The sequence below is a fragment of the Balaenoptera acutorostrata genome, chromosome 7 (assembly GCF_949987535.1).
Source record: "Balaenoptera acutorostrata chromosome 7, mBalAcu1.1, whole genome shotgun sequence".
Taxonomy (NCBI): Eukaryota; Metazoa; Chordata; class Mammalia; order Artiodactyla; family Balaenopteridae; genus Balaenoptera; species Balaenoptera acutorostrata.
Window position 1 is genome coordinate 108,602,201 of NC_080070.1, and position 21,509 is coordinate 108,623,709.

Genomic DNA, 21,509 nt, shown 5'->3' on the forward strand with positions numbered 1-21,509 from the left:
CTGTAATATAGTATTTATTTTCGTACATAACAGAGGTTTTTATGATTTTGTTCTTCTTTTTTCTCTCCCCTGGGGAGTCCCTCCCCCTTTTCCTAAACTGTGGCCCCCGTATGGCTGTGCCCGTCTCTCCTCACCCCCGTAGGGTTCTACGGCTTGGACGAGTCTGACCTGGACAAGGTCTTCCACCTGCCCACGACCACGTTCATCGGCGGACAGGAGTCGGCCCTTCCGCTGCGGGAGATCATCCGACGCCTGGAGGTAAGAAAACACAAGTCGTTTCCAGAAAACTCCAGTGGACTTGCTAAAAACTTGTGTTGGCAGGAGGCCTCCAGACTAGGTTGTTTTTCTCTTGATCCTATATTTTTTTTTAATGTAAGGGATAGGGAATTGTTTTGTTTTGTTTTTTGCTATTTTGTTGATGAAAATCCATGTTTTTTTATTTTTACAATCAACCATAACAAAATGTAGACTTTGCTTCCGACTTTAAAAAATGTGTCCTAAAGCATTAGGTAAATACAGGGTGTCATTCCCAAGCCAGCTTGAATAGGAACGCCTGGGGAGATTCCTGGCCCACCTACGACCAACTGAGTCAGCTCTGGTTTTGGAGCCTGGAAATGCGCATTTTTACAAATCTCCCAGAGATAGGGCTACACAGCTGTGTTTGCAAGCGACTGCTCGAGCCCCAGGTTGTACTGATCCAGCATTTGAAAGGGGCAGAGAGCCATGCACGGCTCTCATTTCATCCAATGCCAGAACCCAGGAGTTGGGCTGTTGTGGACACTTGGACCTGGACTCCAGGGGTCCCAGCCATAGCACCCCCTGTCCCCAGAGGGCCCCACGTCCAGGGCTCTTCCAAGAGAGCCTCCCATTCTGACTTGTCCCAGTTCGGAATACCCCTTCTTGTTGTTTACAGATATTTGTGTAAACTCGCCCGATGATGGTGGGTTGGGTATGTTTACACGTGACATGTGCATGCACTGGGCGGCTGTGTGAGCTGACAGAACTTAAGTATGTTCTTGGTCCCGTGACATAATAATCAACTTGCAGCTCTTTGAATATTTAGAGCGAGTGCAATTCCTTGGCTTCCTAACGTCTCACTAGAGAGAGAAGCTAAGAATCGGCACCTAAAACTCCCTGCCCTTTTCTCCTGGGGATTGAGCCAAGAAAAAGAAAAACAAAATATGATCCAGGGGCCCAGTAACTATGTGTCCAAGTTAATAGATAAATTCATGCTGATAATAATGGAGACATACTGTTTTTGACCTAATAGTTTCCTTTGAGCCTTTAATTGTTCAGTAATGGACATACTGCCCATCAGGCATAAGGAGCACGGGCGTGTTCTCCTGCCTCCATGGGTAAAGGAGGGAGCCCCCTCCCCCTCCCCTCCTCTTTCCTCCCCACTTCCTCCCTCCCCCTCCTCTCCCCCTTTCCCTTCCTTCTTTCTCTTCCCCTCCCCTCCCCTCTCCCCTCCCCCTGCCCTCTTCCCCACCCCTTCCTCTCTTCTCTGCTAGGCTTACAACTCAGACTTGGGTCCCAGGGAAGATGCACCCTTTTTTAAGCTGATGGAGGAAAGTTCAACGTTCATGTTAACAGATGCTGTGGCTGGGCCATGTTTTCTCAAATGTGTTTGTGTAGAAATACACTTTCTTCTGCAGCTCAGTAGATCAGGGCACTGTCACTGTACAGCTCTGGTGGAAGTGGTGACTCGCTCTGGCTCTGAAGTCAGGGAAGGCAGGCCAGCACCCCCCATCCCTGGGCTTCTTGTGCATCCAGTTTAAAAGTTCCCAGTTTATCACGTGAGGTGTCATCAGGGAAATATAGTTTTGGAGTTAACGAAAATACCTTAAACACCAAGGTCTTTCCCAGCTCTATTTCCTCTTTTTGTCCCTAGGCAAGATTTTCCTTCTCTTGGCTAGGATGATAGCGAGCGCGTTGTGGTCGGCCATTATTTTGAGTTCAGGCAAATGTCCCTTTGTTTCATTATCATGGAATTAACATGCAGAGGTGCCCACCCCTGCTCTGGTGTCAGATCTGGACCCACCACTGGGATCCCAGGTGCATCCTCACCCTGCACTGTGCCAGCCAGTTTCCATGTCTGTAGTGAAAACCAAAGGGGGTCACGGACAGAACCGCCAAGCAGAACTCGGCCCTCCAAGTGCTTGGTCAGCATGGCTGCTGCGAAGACGTTGAAAGGCATTTGTGGGCTCTAAAGCTTATTGTCGGGAGTTCCCTGGTGGCCTAGTGGTTGGGATTCAGCGCTATCACTACCATGGCCCAGGTTTGATCCCTGCTCAGGGAACTGAGATCCCACAAGATGTGCAGCGTGGCCAAAAGGTATATATATATATATATATATATATATATATATATATATATATATATATATATATATAAATTGATTAATTTTAACAAATTATTGTCACACCAGGGCATTGCTTTTTAAATTCCTAAAAGCAGTGGTTAAGAATCCGCCTGCCAATGCAGGGGACATGGGTTCGAGCCCTGGTCTGGGAAGATCCCACGTGCCGCGGAGCAACTAAGCCTGTGCTCCACAACTACTGAGCCTGTGCTCTAGAGCCCGTGAGCCACAACTGCTGAGCCCGCGTGCCGCAACTACTGAAGCCCGCGTGCCTAGAGCCCGTGCTCCACAACAAGAGAAGCCACCACAACGAGAAGCCCACACACCGCAACGAAGAGTTGCCCCAGCTCGCCGCAGCTAGAGAAAGCCCACGCGCAGCAACGAAGACCCAATGCAGCCAAAAATAAATAAATAAATAAATTTATTTTAAAAATAAATAAATACAAGCTTGCTAAACTTAAGTGACCACTGAGCTGTGATATCCACCGGCAGCACAGGACCTTTCTTTCTCAGGGTGCTGGGCACAGTCTGACCTTGAGGTCAGAGAACCTGTCTTCCCCAGGAGCTTCCCCGTCCCCGGGCTGGTGCTTCTGTCCTCCCGCCATGGAGGGAGAATGTCTTGGCTTAGTGGTTCTCACTGTCCCCTCCCTGCCTATTGGGCTCTGTACTCTGTGGAGGAAGTATTTCATGGCCAGGTTCGGAGTGAGAGGAGGTTGTGGGCCCAGACTTGGTGCCCCAGGTCACAGCTGGCTCTGTTGCATTTGAAAGGGAGGCCACCTGTTCCTGCCAGCCTTCTGGCTGAGTAGGCAGTCAACACACCTGGGGGGACATCCCCCTGATCATATGTGTGTGTGTGCGTGTGTGTGTGTGTGCATGAAAAACAGATGGCGTACTGCCAGCACATTGGGGTGGAGTTCATGTTCATCAATGACCTGGAGCAGTGCCAGTGGATCCGGCAGAAATTCGAGACGCCTGGGATCCTGCAGTTCACCAACGAGGAGAAGCGGACCCTGCTGGCCCGGCTCGTGCGCTCCACCAGGTACGGGGCTGCACTGGTCCCGTCAGTGTGGTACAGCCTGTTGACAGGGGTGGGTGGGTTTGGAGTGTGGCCACAGCCCCACGCGAGCAAGGTTGGCCCTGGTGACTTGGCTTGGTTCCTGTCCAGGTTTGAGGAGTTCCTGCAGCGGAAGTGGTCATCTGAGAAGCGCTTTGGTCTCGAAGGCTGCGAGGTGCTGATTCCTGCCCTCAAGACCATCATTGACAAGTCAAGTGAGAACGGAGTGGACTATGTGATCATGGGGATGCCGCACAGGTACCTGGCCGCCCTTCATGCATCCGGAGCACGGGGTGGGGCACTAGGCAAGCGAGGAGGCTGGCTCGCCTGGAGCGCACTTGCACCCCTGCCCCGGGACAGCCGTCGCCACGGCATCCCCCTCCCTCGGTAGCCACTGTCACACTCAAGGCCATAGTGGTTTTAGACAGACATCTTGGCCTCATGCCCTTGTCGGGGTCACCACTGAGGGAGGTTAACCTAGAGGGAAGGCTGCTCGGTGACGTGGAGCGGAGACCTCAGCTTGAGGCAGCAGCGGAGGCTGAGGGTGGAGCGTTTGCCGCAGGCCGGCAGTGTTTCTCCGTTTTCTACCTTTCTTCCTCCCACCTCGTCTTGGCCCTGGGTGCCGGGCAAGCAGAGGCTGAGTGTCCCACATCAGCTCTGCTCTCAGCTCCTCTCGGGCTGCAAACCGAGGCACTGCCTGTCCATCGGGGGAGGAAGGGGCTAGAACAGCATTGCCTGCTGCCCGGAACACAGCTCAGGCCCTGCTCGCTCCTCTGTGTACCAGAGGGCGGCTGAACGTGCTTGCAAACGTCATCAGGAAGGAGCTGGAGCAGATTTTCTGTCAGTTCGACTCAAAGCTGGAGGCAGCTGATGAGGTGAGACACCTGATTTCTTTTAGAAACTAGCATAGCTCCGACCCACACCAGACCCTGGTTCCACTTGTTTCTCCGGAAGGACCTGGGCCTGGGATCTTCCATACCACTCGCAAAGAAGGTGGCCGGTGGCCGACCTTCCGGAGAAAAGAGAGATCAGAGGCCTGGCAGCCCCTGCAGTCCTCCCCGCTGGGGTTTGGGACATGCACCTCTGGTTGAGGGACCTTCTCCCTGTGCCCTAGGTGGAGCCATTCTGGGGAAAGGCTTTCCATCCTTCCAGGGATGGGGGTTCTGGGAGGAGAAATAACACAGGACAGGGCTGTCGTGAAGAGTAAGCATCTCCATGCCCAGGATAAAGACTGACTGTTTGTACCTTCAGGGTTCTGGAGACGTGAAGTACCACCTGGGCATGTATCACCGGCGGATCAACCGTGTGACCGACAGGAACATCACCCTGTCACTGGTGGCGAACCCTTCCCACCTGGAGGCTGCCGATCCCGTGGTGATGGGCAAGACTAAAGCTGAGCAGTTTTACTGCGGGGACACCGAGGGAAAGAAGGTAAGGCCACGGGGGCTGGCCAGGGGCGGCCCTGAGGCCAGATGGTCCAGGACCGGCTCACAGCCTCAGGCACGTCCCAGACCTCATGTTTCTGGAATTTAACAAAATATTCTGAATGGATCTTGAAAGAGTAGCCATAGTGTTAATAAATTAATCCCAGTTACAGATAATGCTTCCTTCCAAGTTGTGACCACCAGAGCTAGGTGGGGAGTAGATTGCTTTCATTGTCACCACACCTGTGGAGAAGCTAGTCTTGCACAATATCATGGTGGACAAAGAGGGTTTGTCACTGAACAGGAGGAGAGAGTCTTAAGGAAAAGGTGTGGGTGAGCCTAAAGGGGGAATTGTAAAACTGACAGATGGGAGGAGAGGTGGTCGAGTTTGTGTCAGGGTGGCACCGTTTAGAGATGGAGAACAGCAATGTGATGTAAAGCTGCAGGTTCACTGGTAAAGAACTTCAGAAGAGAGGTATATGGATGTGGAAGGAAGTGGAATGAAAGGCAGTCAAACCCTCTCATCGATAGAGCAGGTAGTTGTCATATTTAATTAAACAGCAGGATTTAGGTAGACGGGAAGAAAAGGACATTCTCTGGAGATGAAAGAAGGACAAAGATGGAGGTGGGGTTGTGCTGTGGGCAGAGCAGGGAGGAGCTGGGGCCGGGGGCATCCTGGCCCAGGGTTGCCCTGGAGAGGGGTCAGACTTTTTAGAGGTGGAACCAAGTATTAGTTTACTAGGTTCTATAATTTAAAACACTGTGAGTCTACTCGTACTGTGTTTGGATGGTTAGAGGGTAACGGGATCCCGGCCAGAGGTGGCGTTGGGAACAGGAAGTGGTTCCTGCACCACGAAGAGTGTGGCCCATGGGGAGGGTGTCGGGACATGAGAGTTACTTCGCTGAGCTTGGGGGCCTGGACGGTGCCTCAGAAACTCCAGGCGGGTAGAATGTGGCTTCCTGTGCAGCCCCCGAGACCACCAGTGACACAGTGGCTGGGGACAGATAGGGAGGAAACCAGCATCAGTGACCAGTGCCTCCAGCATTTCCGCTGTCTGTGGCTGGGACCCTTGCCCAGGCATTTGGGGCCAGAGAAGGGAACGAGATTGCAGAAAACTCTGTGACATCCACATTCATAAATTACAGACAGGGCTTCCCTGGTGGCGCAGTGGTTAAGAATCTGCCTGCCAATGCAGGGGACACGGGTTCGATCCCTGGTCTGGGAAGATCCCACATGCCGCGGAGCAGCTAAGCCCGTGCGCCACAACTATTGAGCCTGCGCTCTAGAGCCCACGAGTCACAACTACTGAGCCCACATGCCACAACTACTGAAGCCCACGTGCCTAGAGCCCGTGCTCTGCAACAAGAGAAGCCACCGCAATGGGAAGCCCACGCACCACAACGAAGAGTAGCCCCCGCCCGCTGCAGCTAGAGAAAGCCCGCGCGCAGCAACAAAGACCCAGTGCAGCCAAAAATAAATAAATAAAATAAATAAATTTTATTAATTAGTTAATTAATTAATTAATTAATTACAGACAAAAAGCCACTCCAGCATCGCTTGCTTAGAATGCTGGAAACATCCTGAAAAGGAATGAAATAACTAGAGAAAAGTGGTGGAGGGTATCTAACATGCTTCAGATGATCACAGCAATCCATCCTGTGAGGCCAGGAGAGGCTGATTAGCCCTGTGTGGTCACCAGGCACTTTTCTGAGGGAGTGCCCTGTCCATGGGAGTGCCCTGCCTGGCGTGGACGGCCCATCCCTCCAGGCCCCTGCCCCCGCCCCTCTATCTGAGCCCACCCTTGCCCATGCTCAGCGGGTGGGTCCAGACCCCACTAGTCCTTCACACCTGCTCTCCTTGCTACTCTTCCCAAATCCTTAGGCAATTATCTGATTTCTGTTGAACCCAGAATCCAGGGAGCTGGAGTATTTGTTACATAACCTTCAGTGTTTCAGAAAAAAACTATGTAATTTCTATAAATGTGGCCAAGGTTGTTCTATAACCTGGTGCAAGACTGAGCCTGACCCAGCTTGGCTCAGGGCTGATGTCGCCCTTGGGGCATTCGTGTGGGAAAGCAGCTCCCTAGCGCCGCAGGTAGCCTGCCACAGATGGAGGCCCGCTCCTACCTGGGTCCAGATCAGGCCGCCAGGGTGTGTGATTTGAGCAAGCAGCGCTGCGCTGAGGGAACACGAGGGACCGAATGCAGCCTAGCAAGGGACACAGTGCAGCTTCTCCAGAAGATCAAGAGAAACAGCGTGAGGAGAGGGGAGGCTGACCCTGAGGTGCCCGACGGCAGAAGGCCGAGGTCGTACAGAGAAGGCTCTGCAGAGAAACGCGCGTCCTGGCGAGCAGGAAGAGGCGCCACGTCCCCTGGTCGTTTGGGCCCTGGCAAGGCTGCAGTCCTCTGAGGATGTCCCTGCGCAAACCCGACACTGTGTCCACTTCCAGCTGTCATAGACCATCCCTGTGTCCCCCAGGGCAGGACACATGGGGTTCTGCTAAAAAAAAAATCTAGATTTTTGTCCCTGAAGAGCACATGGACCTTTCCTTCCTGGCGCTGCGGACCAGGGAGGTGACAGGAGCTGAGGAAAGACAGCAAGAGGGCGTCAAGGAGCAGGGGTGGCAGGGCCGTGAGGCTGTACCAAGCAAACAGGTAACGTATTGAGGACAGTGGGAACAGCGTCTCGCGGTGTAGGAGGTGTTTATAAATGCGGAAGGAGGAAGGCCCAGAAAAAGGATTGGAATTGGAGGTATCATAGTTGTACAGTGTACAGATTTAGAAATCTCTGTGTACGTGCACCTGTACATCTGGTTTTTGGCTCTGTGCGGAAAGAGCCTAGAAGTGGTGCTGTTCTAGTGGTGATGAGCACACGAGTATTAGTCTTCAGGGCCGTCCTCCACCGAAGGAACCAGGCTCCTCAGAGAAGTGTCTGATTCCAGGGCTGGGCAGGAACAGTGCAGCAGGGGGCTGAAATCTCTGTTGTGCCAGAAAGCAGGGAGGCCCCCAATGAGCCATGGGGCCTGTCCAGATGGCACGGGACCCCCACGCCAAGTTTGGGACAGTGTGAGCGTCCAAATAACTACAGATACTAGTCAGTTACAGCCAGTTGAATAAAACAGGAATCCGTGAGTGCATATTAATACAAATAAATAAAAGTCGAGAAGAGAAAACTCTTATGGAATGCCAGCGCATGAAGGTAGGAGTGACACCTGGCAGCACCCCAGAGGTGCCGCTCAGGCTGCTGGGTGGCTGGAGGTGTGGTAAGGAGCAAGATACAGAAGTTCTCCTCACTGTTCTCGTTACCGAGGAGAAATGGTGAGTTTAAAGGGAGAAACAGGGACTTCCTGGTGGTCCAGTGGTTAAGACTCCACTTCCACTGCAGGGGGTGCAGGTTCGGTCCCTGGTTGAGGAACTAGGATCCCACATGCCGCGCAGCGTGACCCAAAAAAAAAAAAGGGAGAAACAGACAGCTACCGGTCCAGGTGATCCAAGTCAACTTCATCCACGTGGGGTAGGCCAGCTCTGGCGTCCCCTGGCATGGAATGCACCGTTCCTGAGTCTGGTCACACAGGACCATCGGAGCCCAAGGCCTGTCCGCGCCGTGGAGGCGGGAGACACAATGGGCTGCTCCAGGTCGAGAGGCTAAAGAGGCGTGGCCCTAAGAGCATGTCCACGTGGGGTCTGGGCCAGCATTGCTTTCCTGATGAGAGGGTCCTGCGTGGTGGGTGCAGGGGTGGTGGGCATTGGCTCTGCAGCAGGTGACGGCGGGGTGGCTGGTGTGCAGACCTGGAGGGCACCCTCGTGGAGCACATCCTCGGGGGGATGGGGGTGCTGGGGGGCGCCTGGGGGTCTTTGTGCCTTCCTGCCATTTTCTTTCTAAGTTCGAAATTATCTCAAAATACATCATTTTTTGAAAAGTGGATTGTGACTGAATCTCCAGTGTGCCTTGTGGACATGGTGGTCAGGACCATGTCACATTTGGGGTCTCCTTTGCATGTCTGCAGGTCATGTCCATCCTTCTGCACGGGGATGCTGCATTTGCCGGCCAGGGCATCGTGTACGAGACCTTCCACCTGAGTGACCTGCCGTCCTACACGACTCACGGCACTGTCCACGTGGTCGTCAACAACCAGGTAACCTGGGCTCCAGGCGGGCTCTGGGGTCTTTGCAGCAGAGAAGGCTGCGGAGGCCACAGCATCAATTAGACTTTCTCCTGAGGCTTCTATGCTCACATCAGCCTTACTTAGAATGACATGTTTTCATCATTTAATACACTTGTTGTTTTCTGATTAGTAAACTTGGACAAACAGGAAACTTTCTTTAAAGTGGAGAGATTTTAATTACAGTGTTTAAGATCGTGGTGTTATTTCAGAATATTTTCTTCCATACCCACAAGCATATAGATGGCTTTCCTCTTTTAAGAAACTGGGTTCTATATACACAGTTTTATATCCACTTCTTATTTACCACAGTGTTTTCTCATGGCATTATATATTCTTAAAATACTAATTTTAATGGAAATATTCATTATAGGTTGTTTCATAAAATAGATATTGAAAAGGTGCCAAGGAAAGAGAAAGGTCTAAAAACAACCTATCTCTGAACTGTGTTTTAAACAGATGACCAAACACAGAGAGTCATTACTGCTTTTTGGGTAGGGGCTGAGATGCTAACAGGAATGGTCTTCAATCTGGACAGAGTATAGCAAAGATCATTCACAGGGATTGGAAGCCCAAGACACAGGGGGATTTTTTTTTTTTTTTAAGAAAAAAGTTTTTCCATGAGTAGTCTCCAGAGTCAGGTGAATTCCATCCCAGGAGTTTTTTGTTTGGTTGATTGGTTGGGTTTTTTGGTGTTTTTTGGTTTTTGGTTTTTGGGTTTTTTTGATTATTTATTCTTTTTTTTAAAATTTATTTATTTATTTATTTATTTATTTTTGGCTGCATTGGGTCTTCATTGCTGCGCGCAGGCTTTCTCTAGTTGCGGCGAGCAGGGGCTGCTCTTCATTGCGGTGCACGGGCTTCTCATTGCAGTGGCTGCTCTTGTTGCGGATCACGGGCTCTAGGCACATGGGCTTCAGTAGTTGTGGCATGTGGGCTCAGTAGTTGTGGCGCATGGGCTCTAGAGCACAGGCTCAGTAGTTGTTGCACACAGGCTTAGTTGCTCCGCGGCATGTGGCATCTTCCCAGACCAGGGCTAGAACCTGTGTCCCTTGCATTGGCAGGCGGATTCTTAACCACTGCGCCACCAGGGAAGTCCCTCTCCATTTGTTTAGATGGGGTAATTTCTGTTCCATCTTTAAGTTCACTGAGTCTTTCCTTTCTCCCTTCCATTCTGCTATAGAGCACCTCCATTCAGGTTGGGGGATTTTTTCCCTGATTTCCACCCCCTGGGGGATTTTGTTTGTTTGTTTGTTTTGTTTTTTCAACTCTAAAGTTTCCACTTGGTTCTTCTTGTATCTTCTGTGTCTTTGCTGAGTTTCTATTTTTTCATGTATTTCAGGCATGTTCATAATTTTTATTGAGGTATTTTTATGAAGTTTGCTTTGAATTTTATGAATTTTAATTTTATGAAGTCTTTGTCAGATAATTCTAAAATCTGTGTCATCTCAGTGTTGGCTTCTAATGATTGCTTTTTCTCATTCAAGCTTAGATTTTTCTGGTTGTTGGTATAACAAGTGCTTTCTTACGAAACCAGACATTTTGAGGATATGTTATGAAACTCAGAATCTTATTTAAATCTCCTGTTATAGCAGATGTCCTCTGGACATTTCGGGTCGGGGTGGGGGGACACTTGTTACTGCCAGGTGGGGTAGGGGTCCAGGTTCCCCACCCCAGGTCTGTTGATACCCAGGGAAGGGAGGGGACGGAGGGTGGGACAAGGGTGCTTTGTTACTGCTTCCCAAGTGGCCTCCGCTAACACCAAGGATGTAGTGGTTGCCTAATTACCAGCAGCCTATGGGGACTGCTGGGGACACCGGGCCTTTGCTGGGGCAAGTGGGGGTGGCCACAGTGTTTTCTGTGGGGTTGGCTGCAGCAGGGTGGTGATTGTCTAAAAATCTTCTGTACTGCTAGGTGGCCTGTTCCTGGTCTTCTGGCCAGAGAGAGCCACTTTCCTTGAAACTTCTTTTTGCTATGCCTGTTGGCGTTTCTGAGTTGCCTGCTTCTCTAGCCCTAAATCTGGGCTATATGAGGCAAAAAGGTAGCGCTGGGAATGATCACAAGTCATTCCTCGGGACCTGAGGTCCCCGGCTCATCTGCTTGCTTCTGTTTACTTTCAGTGTTTGTTTTATATATATAATGCCCTGGGTTTTTTTTTGTTTTTTTTTTTTGTTTGTTTTTTTTGCCTTGGGTTTTTAATTGTACTTATTAGCAGGAGAAGGAGGGAAAGGTACATCTCCTCCATCTTCCAGAAGCGGAAGTCCCTATGAGCACTTTTTTTTAAGTGTAAATTCCATTTCTTTAGTAGATATAAGACTATTCAGGTTATCTGTTTCTTCTTGGGTGAGCTCTGGTTACTTCTGTCTTTCATGGAATTTTTTCATTTCATTTAAGTTGTGGAATTTATGAGCATAAAGTTTGCAATGTTCTCTTATTAGGGTCTGTTGTTTTATCCCTTCTTTCATTCCTAATATTGGTAATTTGTGTGTTTTCTCTTTTTTTCTCGGTTATATAGATTTGTTGTTGGTTTCAAAGGAACAGCTTTGGTTTCATTGCATTTTCTCTGTTGTTTTCCTGTTTTCTATTTCATTGGTTTCTGCTCTTTGTAATTTCTTTCCTTCTACTTGCTTTGGGTTTAATTTAGTCTTCTCTTTCTAGTTTCTTATTTATTATTCATTGATTTGAAACCTTCCTTCTTGGCAATATAAACATTTAACAGTATTTCAATTTAAGAATCACATGACACAAATACAGTACAGGTAAGCCTTTGGTTTGTCAAACTTCTTATGACAGAAGGTCAAGCATTTTGGTTGAACTTAAGTGAGACTGTGTCCAGAGGAGAGAGTCTTAGGATCGCATAGTGTCTGGAAAATTACTCTAAAAGGAAGCTGTGACCATGTAGCCCAGAAGATAGAAGACTCCTAGAAGCATAAGAGCTGTTTTCAAATAAATGAATGCTTCACAAAGCAAGGAATATAATGGGCAGAGTCCGCACCAATGCATAGCAATTACCAAGAAGCAGCAGATTTCAGCTGAATGAAAAGAACTTCCAACAATCAGACCTGTTCCTTTTTTTTTTGCACCGCATGAAATTTAATAGGGTGGGGAAGACACTGAAAACAGGGGACAGGGAAGAAGGTGCAGAGTCCGGGTTGGGTGAGGACCTTAGTTAGCCAAATCTGGGGCCTTCAGGCCCACCCAGCTGCATCTGCAAGTTGATGCGGTAGCCCTGAAGGCTGCAGAGCGCCCGGCCCATGTGGGAGCAGGGGTAGTGGTGTGGATGGGGGCAGCCAGGGACAGAGCTGCAGGGTTGAAGGAAACAGGGCTTCAACCAGGATAGACCATTTGGCTCTAGGGTCCCCTCTGGCTCTCAAACCCAGCAGTTCCACTTTGTGGGGTTTTCCTACTAGTACACTCACTCCCAAACGTCTACTGAGAGATTTCTTTAAAGATATCACTTAGGGAATTCCCTGGCTGTCCAGTGGTTAGGACTCGGTGCTTTCACTGCCAGGGCCCGGGTTTGATGCCTAGTCAGGGAACTAAGATCCTGCAAGACACGCAGTGTGGCCAAAAAAAAAAATATATATATATATATATATATATATATATATATATATGTACATAATATATATGTCACTGCTGCACAACTAATATCTTAATAAAACTGGAAGAAAAAATAAATGTACAAAACTGAAATAAATAAATAATATGGAGGGGCATTGTGGGGAAGCTATCACTGCTGCAGCAAGACTAGAAACCAAAATTTCTACCACTACATCAGTAGGGAGCTAGTTAAATAATTTATGATATATCCATCCATGTGTTACAAGGCTTAAATGAATTAATACATATAAATTAATATACATAAAGTGCTCAGAATAATGCCTGGCCCATAAATAAGCACTAATGTAAGTTAACTGCAACCGCCATGTAATAAAACCATTTGAGAGAGTAGGATCTATATATATTGTTGAAATGAACTATAAGATACATTAAGTGGGGGAAAAAAGTACAGAACAGAATGTGGAGTATAGCTCCATCTCCGTGTGTGTGTGTGAGTGGGTGGGTATGCGTACACCCACCATATGTGTTTAAAGATGAAGAAGTCAGGGACTTCCTTGATGGTCCAGTGATTAAGACTCCAAGCTCCCAGTGCAGGGGGCCCGGGTTCAATCCCTGGTCAGGGAACTAGATCCCGCATGCCGCAACTAAGACCCGGCACAGCCAAATAAATAAATAAATATTTTTTAAAAATAAAATAAAAAAGATGAAGTCGGTAACAGTGGTGGATATTGGGCAGGGCAGCTGGGGGCCTGAGGTCTCAAAACTTGGAAGCAGTTCACTTTCTGTGATGTTCTAGCTGTAATGTGCATATTATGATCACTGTCTTACCTGGTCCCTACCCTCATTTCCCTATGGCGAGACCCAGACCCAGATGGACCATGGGATTGATCAAGGTTCTCTGTAAGTGCTCATCAGAATTCTCCCTGGTACATCTTTTTTTAATGTTCTCATCAGTTTGTGACTATTTCTAATCTTTTCTTTAGTCAGTGTAATAAAGGAGTTTATGTAAAAGCAATTCATCATAAATAAATAAAGAATTCTCAGACTTCTGTAAGAACTACGGTTTTGCTAATGTTTTCTTAAATCTTTTTACTGTTTTTGATATCAGTCATGACATGGGGCCAGTAAGATCTGTAGCAGGAAAGGAAAGACGTGCTTTGCTGAGGCTCTTGTTTCTCTAAGGATATACGTAGGATTTCCTCTTCTGGATTTTTCTTCTAAGGAAGCCATCAGATGCTAAATGTTTTTGTATAAGAATGTTTATGGGTGGGGGGTGAGGGGGCTTCGCTGGTGGTGCAGTGGTTAAGAATCCGCCTGCCAATGCAGGGGACATGGGTTCAAGCCCTGGTCCGGGAAGATCCCACATGCCACGGAGCAACTAAGCCTGTGTGCAACAACTACTGAGCCTGCGCTCTAGAGCCCACAAGCCACAATTACTGAGCCCGTGTGCCACAACTACCGAAGCCCGTGTGCCTAGAGCCTGTGCTCCACAGCAAGAGAAGCCACCGCAACAAAAAGCCCATGCACCACAACGAAGAGTGGCCCCCACTCACCGCAACTAAAGAAAGCCGGCACGCAGCAACAAAGACCCAACGTGGCCAAAAATAAAAATAAATAAAATAAATTTAAAAAACAAAGAACAAAAAAAATTATTTAAAAAAAAGAATGTTTATTGGGCTTTCCTGGTGGCCAGTGGTTAGGAATCTGCCTGCCAATGCAGGGGACACGGGTTTGAGCCCTGGTCAGGGAAGATCCCACACGCCGTGGAGCAACTAAGCCCATGTGCCACAACTACTGAGCCTGCGCTCTAGAGCCCACGGGCCACAACTACTGAAGCCCACACACCGAGAGCCCGTGCTCTGCAACAAGAGAAGCCGCCGCAATGAGAAGCCCGTGCAGTGCAATGAAGAGTAGCCCCCGCTCGACGCAACTAAAGGAAGCCCGTGCACAGCAATGAAGACCCAATGCAGCCAAAAATAAATAAATAAATTTATTTTTTTAAGAAAAGATTTTTCAGGGAAGAGTTTAAAAAAAAAAAATGTTTATCAAAACCAAAGAGTCTTTGTATAAATTTTGGCAAAGCCGTAGGAAGCAGTATTATATAATCATTAAAATATTTAATATCCTGGGGAAACGGTCACAATATGGTGAGTGGAAATGCAGGGTACTCATGCTGCTAGTAGGAGGGTGAGTGGTACAACCACTTTGGAGAGCACTTGATGGTATTTAGGTACAATGTTCTGACCCTGTGGCTTAGTTTTCCCTTCTTAGGAGTACTGCAGAGAAACTCAGTGTTTGCTGAGAAAACCTCCATAAGAATGTGTAACAATGTATTAACCACAAGTTGGAAACAACTGAATGTCCAACAACAGGAGAATGGATAAATGAACTGTGGTATATACTATTCAGTACTTAGATTTCACTAAGCTCTACTACAGGAAGTAGAGGTACATGTTTCAACCTGGATGAACCCTGAATATAAATACTGAACAGAAAGCAAGTTGCAAAGGATTTGCACAGCATATAGAGTATGACACCATATGTAAGGTACATAGACTATATATCTCTATGGTTTAAAAAACATGGAAATACTCTTCCAAAATGTCAGTGCTATGAAAAACCAAGAAAAGCAAGAAGACTTCAAGATTAAAGGGGACTAGAGAGAGGTGACAACTAATGCAGGGTGATGTGCTGGATTGGATACGGGACTAAGGCAAGAAAGACTGGCCATCGTTATTACAATTGGTGGAATGTGTCTACTGAGGGTCAGATAACGGTATTCTGTAATATTAAATTGCTTGGGCCAAGAACTGCACTCTGGCTGGTAATGAAATGTCCATGTTTTAGGGAATAGGGACGTCTACTACTTACCTGCAAATGGTTTAGGAAAAATGTGTGTGTGTGCGTTCGTGTGTAATGGAAAGAGCATGAATAAGAAAAGGGGCAAGATGGCAACAGTTGGTGAATCTGAGTAAAGACTGTGTGGGAGTTCTCTGTATGCTTTCAACTTTTCCATAAGTCTGAATGATATCAAAATTTTAGTGACCAATAAGCCTAAGAAGATACTATATATTGTTTATAGATGTATGGAATACATATTGCAACACGTAGAAACTGTGTCCTCCACTTCCAGGGCCGTGCTTCCTGTGTGTGGGCCAGCTGTAGCAGAAATGTATAAAAAGTCCTGAAACTGTTAAGATTTGTTCATTTTGGCTTGTGAGTTCATGGGTGATCATTATAGTATTATCATACTTTCTATATGTTTGAAGTAGTTCACAAAAATAAATTTTAGGTATTTGTTTTCTTTATTTTATTTTTTATTTTTTTGGTTGCGTCAGGTCTTAGCTGTGGCAGGCAGGATCTTTTGTTGCAGCATGTGGGCTCTTTGTTGTGGCGCGCGGCCTCCTCTCTAGTTGTGGTGTGCGGGTTTTCTCTCTCTAGTTGTGGCGCGTGGGCTCTGTAGTTTGCAGCACACAGGCTCTCTCGCTGAGGCGCGCAGGCTCAGTAGTTGTGGCTCGCGGGCTTAGTTGCCCCGTAGCACGTGGGATCTTAGTTCCCCGACAAGGGAACGAACCTGCATCCCCTGCACTGGAAGGCGGATTCTTTACCACTGGACCACCAGGAAAGTCCCCATGAAAATAAATGTTAAATGCAGGTTATAAAATTACGAATATGTGATTAAGTTTTAGTACATCTAAGTGGTGAGGCCTTTAAATTTTCAAAGAAAAAAATGCTAATGTTAAGTGACCAAAGTGCAAAATTACAGAAATGATAGGATCTGAAATTTTATATTTATATTTCATGTGTATGCATGCAAAGAAAATCATCTGGAAAGGAAAACATCAAAATATTTACACTGAACCTGGTAGAATATAGTGACTTTAATTTTTCATACTGTCTTCCAAACTCTGCTGAACATGTACGAATTTTGTTAGCAGAATAGGAAAAAAAAAACAATTAAAAAAAAAATAGTGTTTGGGAACTGTCTTACAGTAAGCCAAGGGCAGCCAAGTGACCTCCAGCAAGTGGCCTTCAGGCTCCACCCTGCCTGCCGTTAGCCCCGCCCTCACCCTCAGACACATAACATTCCTGCTCCTGCCCTGCCCTCTTATCCTGCCCTGCCCTCAGCTCCACCCCCTGTCCTGGTTCCACCCTGCCATTGGCCTGGAGGGTGGGCCTGCTCTGGCCCACCCCACCTCTGCCCCACCCATGCCCAGCAGCATGCCCAAGCCCCCTGGCCAAGCTGCCTGTCCCTTGCAGATCGGCTTCACCACCGACCCACGCATGGCCCGCTCCTCACCCTACCCCACCGATGTGGCCCGAGTCGTGAATGCCCCCATTTTCCACGTGAACGCGGATGACCCGGAGGCAGTCATGTACGTGTGCAAGGTGGCAGCCGAGTGGAGGAGCACCTTCCACAAGGACGTGGTGGTGGACCTGGTGAGTGACCTTAGCCCGTGTCCTGAAGGGAGGGGTCAGGGCTCCTTAGAGCCAGGGCATCTCACTGCCCCTCCTGAGAGCTCCTGCATCTTCGGCCTGGGTGACCTGACCTGGGGAAGAAGGTAGTTGGGATCCTGTCCCGAGATAGTCCCAGGTCACTCTCGTTTCATCTCATGTGACAGTCAAAGCAATTCTAGCGAGTGAAGGAGAGAGAGACAGGACCCTAATTCTAGAAGAGGTAAACTGAGGTGTCACGTAGGAGAAATGGGGCAGGTCCTCGTGGGTCCTGGGTCCCGGCCAACATGGTCCCTGATGCTGGCGTCTCCTGGCTGTGTTCAGGTGTGTTACCGACGCAATGGCCACAACGAGATGGACGAGCCCATGTTCACGCAGCCGCTCATGTATAAGCAGATCCGCAAGCAGAAGCCCGTGCTGCAGAAGTATGCCGAGGTGCTGGTGTCGCAGGGCGTGGTCAACCAGCCTGAGTATGAGGTGCGTCCCGGCTCTGGTCCCAGTGGGCCTTTCCAGAGCCAAGGAGGGATAGAGAAGGCCCACCACAGGGCAAATGCTCGCTTTTGCAGAGTAATTAGGATCCAAGTGAGAACATGTGAAATATTTCCAACTATAGCATTTCGGTGCAGAACTTCTTGGAGAGTCCAGGCTACTGAGGAGTTGCGTGAGGGAGGTGGGACCTGAGAGCACTTTGGCACAAGGCAGTGGCCTCCTTGGCTTACAGAGTCCAGTGCACAGGGGTGAGAGGCCGAGAGGCTGATGAGGGATCCAGCTCGTAAAGGGCCTGCTGTGACCTGGTCAGTTCTGGCTGGTTATGAGTGCGAAGGCCCGTGCAGGGTGACGGAGAGAGAGGAGCAGGGCTGCGTATGAGCAAGCTGAGTCGGAAGTATGGGAAGATCAGGGGCTGCGCTTGGAGCCATGAGAACTCGTCAGAAAGAATATGGCGAGATGGTGGGCGGGGACAGGGCTCCAGCGTTGAGCAGGATCTGCAGCCAGCAACTGGAGAAGCAGCTACGGGAATGAGAACAGTAAAACGGAAGCTTCCCACAGACCTCACGGGGTGGTGCGTGTTGCGGGGAGAAGGCCTGGAGGCCAGTGGGGTCTGAGGGACTCTGCACTCAGGAAGTCCAGGCGCGCACTGGCCATGAGGCTGGTGTGCCCTGTGCAGAGCGGCCCTGATGGCTGTGTCGGGCCCGACCCTCCAGGAGGAGATCTCCAAGTATGACAAGATCTGTGAGGAGGCCTTCACCAGGTCCAAGGACGAGAAGATCTTGCACATCAAGCACTGGCTGGACTCCCCCTGGCCTGGTGAGTGAGCCCTTCCCCACTCCACAGCACCCGTGGGCCCCGGAGTCAGACCCCTGACTTCGGCTCCCGGTCCTGGTGAGTGAGGAGCGCCACCGGTGAGCCCCTCCCCACTCCACAGCACCTGTGGGCCCCGGAGTCAGACCCCTGACCTCGGCTCCCGGTCCTGGTGAGTGAGGAGCGCCACCGGTGAGCCCCTCCCCACTCCACAGCACCTGTGGGCCCCGGAGTCAGACCCCTGACCTCGGCTCCCGGTCCTGGTGAGTGAGGAGTGCCACCAGTGAGCCCCTCCCCACTCCACAGCACCTGTGGGCCCCAGAGTCAGACCCCTGACCTCGGCTCCTGGTCCTGGCCACCGCTGCACAGCGTCTCGCGTGTCCACGGCTCCGTGAGGAGTGGCACCTGTGTGTCAGCTCGCCCCTTCCCCGCTAGGCTTCTTCACCCTGGATGGGCAGCCCAGGAGCATGACCTGCCCCTCCACGGGCCTGACGGAGGATATTCTCACGCACATTGGGAACGTGGCCAGCTCCGTGCCTGTGGAGAACTTCACCATTCACGGAGGTAAGGGCGCCACCCGGACCTTTGGAAGTGTTGGGCCGAGTCCAGTGCGAGCTGTGTCCCGGCATGAGACCAGTCCTCGCCCACCTGCGGTCCCTGCTCGTTCAAGGCCGGGGTGGCTGGATGAGGGAAGCCCTCGCCTCACCTCGCCCCTGCCCCGGCGAGGTCCTCAGCCAGCGGAGCAGTGGAGGACGGGACGGGATGTCACAGCCTCTCTGGCCTGGTCTCCACTCAGCTCCCTTCCCCGCTCTCCCGGTGAATCAGGACTCCCGAAAGCTGGGAGCGAAGGAAGCTCAGCTCTTGTCCCGAGCGGGAGGGTGTGCCGGGCGGCTGGTGAGCACGCTGTCTCCGCAGGGCTGAGCCGGATCCTGAAGACGCGTGGCGAGCTGGTGAAGAACAGGACGGTGGACTGGGCTCTGGCAGAGTACATGGCTTTTGGCTCCCTCCTGAAGGAGGGCATCCATATCCGGCTGAGCGGCCAGGACGTGGAGCGGGGCACTTTTAGGTAATGGTCTCAGTGTTCTTGTGGGCCCTTCAGAGCACGGGAGATGGAAAGGAAGGGCTCTGGAGTTCCTCTCCCAGAAGAAAATCCCTGCCAGGAGACAGTCATCAGATCCCATTGCTCAGACCCAGAAGCACCCTTTCCCTGCTCTGATTAGACACTTCTGTTAAGAACGGGGCTTTGTGCTCCCGCGGCAGTGCACGGGGCTGGCTTCTGCCGCTGATCTGTGCTGTTCTCCCTCAGCCATCGCCACCACGTGCTGCACGACCAGAACGTGGACAAGAGAACCTGCATCCCCATGAACCACCTCTGGCCCAACCAGGCCCCCTACACTGTGTGCAACAGCTCGCTGTCCGAGTACGGGGTCCTGGGTGAGCACCCCAGCCTGCAAGGCCCTCCTCCCTGCCACCTCCCCACTGCTTCCCCTGCCACCCCTCCCCCCTCCTCCCTTCCGTCCCACTCTCCCCCACCACAGCCCCCTTCCCGCCCACCAGCTGACTCCTGTCCCGTCTTCTCCCTCCCTCCTGCTCTGCAGGCTTTGAGCTGGGTTTTGCCATGGCCAGTCCTAACGCCCTGGTCCTCTGGGAGGCCCAGTTTGGTGACTTCCACAACACGGCCCAGTGCATCATCGACCAGTTCATCTGCCCGGGACAAGCCAAGTGGGTGCGGCAGAACGGCATCGTGCTGCTGCTGCCCCACGGCATGGAGGGCATGGTGAGGCCCCCGCCCCTTCCCGGCAGACCTAGAACGTGGGAAGGGCCTGCCTAGGACCCTGACCCCGAAATTGGCACCGTACGGGCTCCGCTGGTGTTCCCCACCTCCCTTGGAAGGCAAGAGGCAGGTCCTGCTCCGTTACTGATGAGAAGTGGCTGTGCGGACAGGGGCCTCCCAGGCTCCGGTGTTCCCTGTTCTCTTTCCTCCTCCTCCGCCAGGCCCTGGGGGGGTTGCTTGCTTAAGACTCGGGTTTGGAAACCTGGAGGAACCAGGAGTGCTGGGCCCTGTCCTGACGTGGAAACGCCCCCTCCACGCTCCATGGGCAGGAGGAGAAGGAATTAAACTGCCAGCAGGAAAGAGACAAGTTGGTGTTTTTCAGACCAAAATGAGCAAGTTGGTTAAGGAAGAGACGTACTGAAAGCAACGGTCAGCATGGGGGAAGCTCCTGATCTGTAACTTGTGTTTCTGGTTCCAGGGTCCGGAACATTCCTCCGCCAGGCCGGAGCGGTTCCTGCAGATGTGCAATGACGACCCAGACGTCCTGCCGGTGAGTGGTGCACCTGGGCGTCTGTGGGCAACTCTGAAGGCACGACTGCTCTGTGCCTCTCAGGAGTTGCAGGTGGGCCCCGAGCCTGCTGGTCTCCACAAAGTGAGAGGCCTTCTTAGAGAACAGAAGACAGTGCCGGGCTGCCTCCTGTCGTCCCTGCTGCTGTAGAAAGCAGAGGCGCTGAAAGCTATAGCAGAAGCTTCTAGGAGTGATACTGCCTGTATTTTGATTCAGGCAGACAGTTTAGAGGAAAGAACTCTGGGGTGATTTTAGTGAAACTTTAAGAGCTAAAAGGAAATTTTGGGGGTTCTGTTTCTAAGGAACATCAGAATTGGTTTTAGGTAGAAGCTGTGTCTGTCCCAGGCCAGGCAGTAGTTTTCAGAGAAATAGGGATTACATGGGACTGAGAATCCCATTCAGAGCGTGGGGCTGGCTGGCTGAGCTCTCGTCAGTGTCCCCTGTGTGTGCATCTCTGGAGGAGCTGTGGCACCCTAAGGCTGCGGCCGTGAGGCCCTCTGCCTTGATGCCCCCTGCGATGGGGTGCTCAGTGCCGCCTGGCCTCTGGCCCTTTCCCTTCTTGCTCCAGGACCTTAAGGAAGCCAACTTTGACATAAATCAGCTGTATGATTGCAACTGGGTTGTCGTCAACTGCTCCACCCCTGGCAACTTCTTCCATGTGCTGCGTCGCCAGATTCTCCTGCCCTTCCGGAAGCCGGTCAGTTGGGGGTGTCCCAGCTCAGAGAGGCCTGGCCTGAGAACTCAGGGCCCCAGCCCAATGGGAGGATGGACTTGTGGGCGGGTGGTCGTAGATGGTGCGTTGAGCTTGGAGGAGAGCTGAGCCCCCGCAGGGGCCAAGGGAGCAGAGAGT

General features: G+C 50.8%; 1 protein-coding gene across 6 annotated transcripts in view; it reads left to right on the forward strand.

Annotated features, from left to right (window-relative positions):
• OGDH (oxoglutarate dehydrogenase) overlaps window positions 1–21,509 on the forward strand; it is a 79,413-nt gene that overhangs the window by 45,918 nt on the left and 11,986 nt on the right. For 5 of the 6 annotated variants that reach the window (XM_028167853.2, XM_057549702.1, XM_028167852.2 and 2 more), the window contains 15 exons: window positions 143–258; window positions 3,244–3,398; window positions 3,525–3,671; window positions 4,198–4,288; window positions 4,665–4,844; window positions 8,844–8,972; window positions 16,824–17,003; window positions 17,343–17,495; window positions 18,221–18,323; window positions 18,753–18,881; window positions 19,233–19,383; window positions 19,624–19,751; window positions 19,916–20,094; window positions 20,570–20,641; window positions 21,228–21,356. In XM_028167853.2, the coding sequence (XP_028023654.2) occupies window positions 143–258; window positions 3,244–3,398; window positions 3,525–3,671; window positions 4,198–4,288; window positions 4,665–4,844; window positions 8,844–8,972; window positions 16,824–17,003; window positions 17,343–17,495; window positions 18,221–18,323; window positions 18,753–18,881; window positions 19,233–19,383; window positions 19,624–19,751; window positions 19,916–20,094; window positions 20,570–20,641; window positions 21,228–21,356 (2,042 nt within the window). The remainder of the gene's footprint in view (window positions 1–142; window positions 259–3,243; window positions 3,399–3,524; window positions 3,672–4,197; window positions 4,289–4,664; window positions 4,845–8,843; window positions 8,973–16,823; window positions 17,004–17,342; window positions 17,496–18,220; window positions 18,324–18,752; window positions 18,882–19,232; window positions 19,384–19,623; window positions 19,752–19,915; window positions 20,095–20,569; window positions 20,642–21,227; window positions 21,357–21,509) is intronic. The other variant, XM_028167856.2, reaches the window with a different exon arrangement.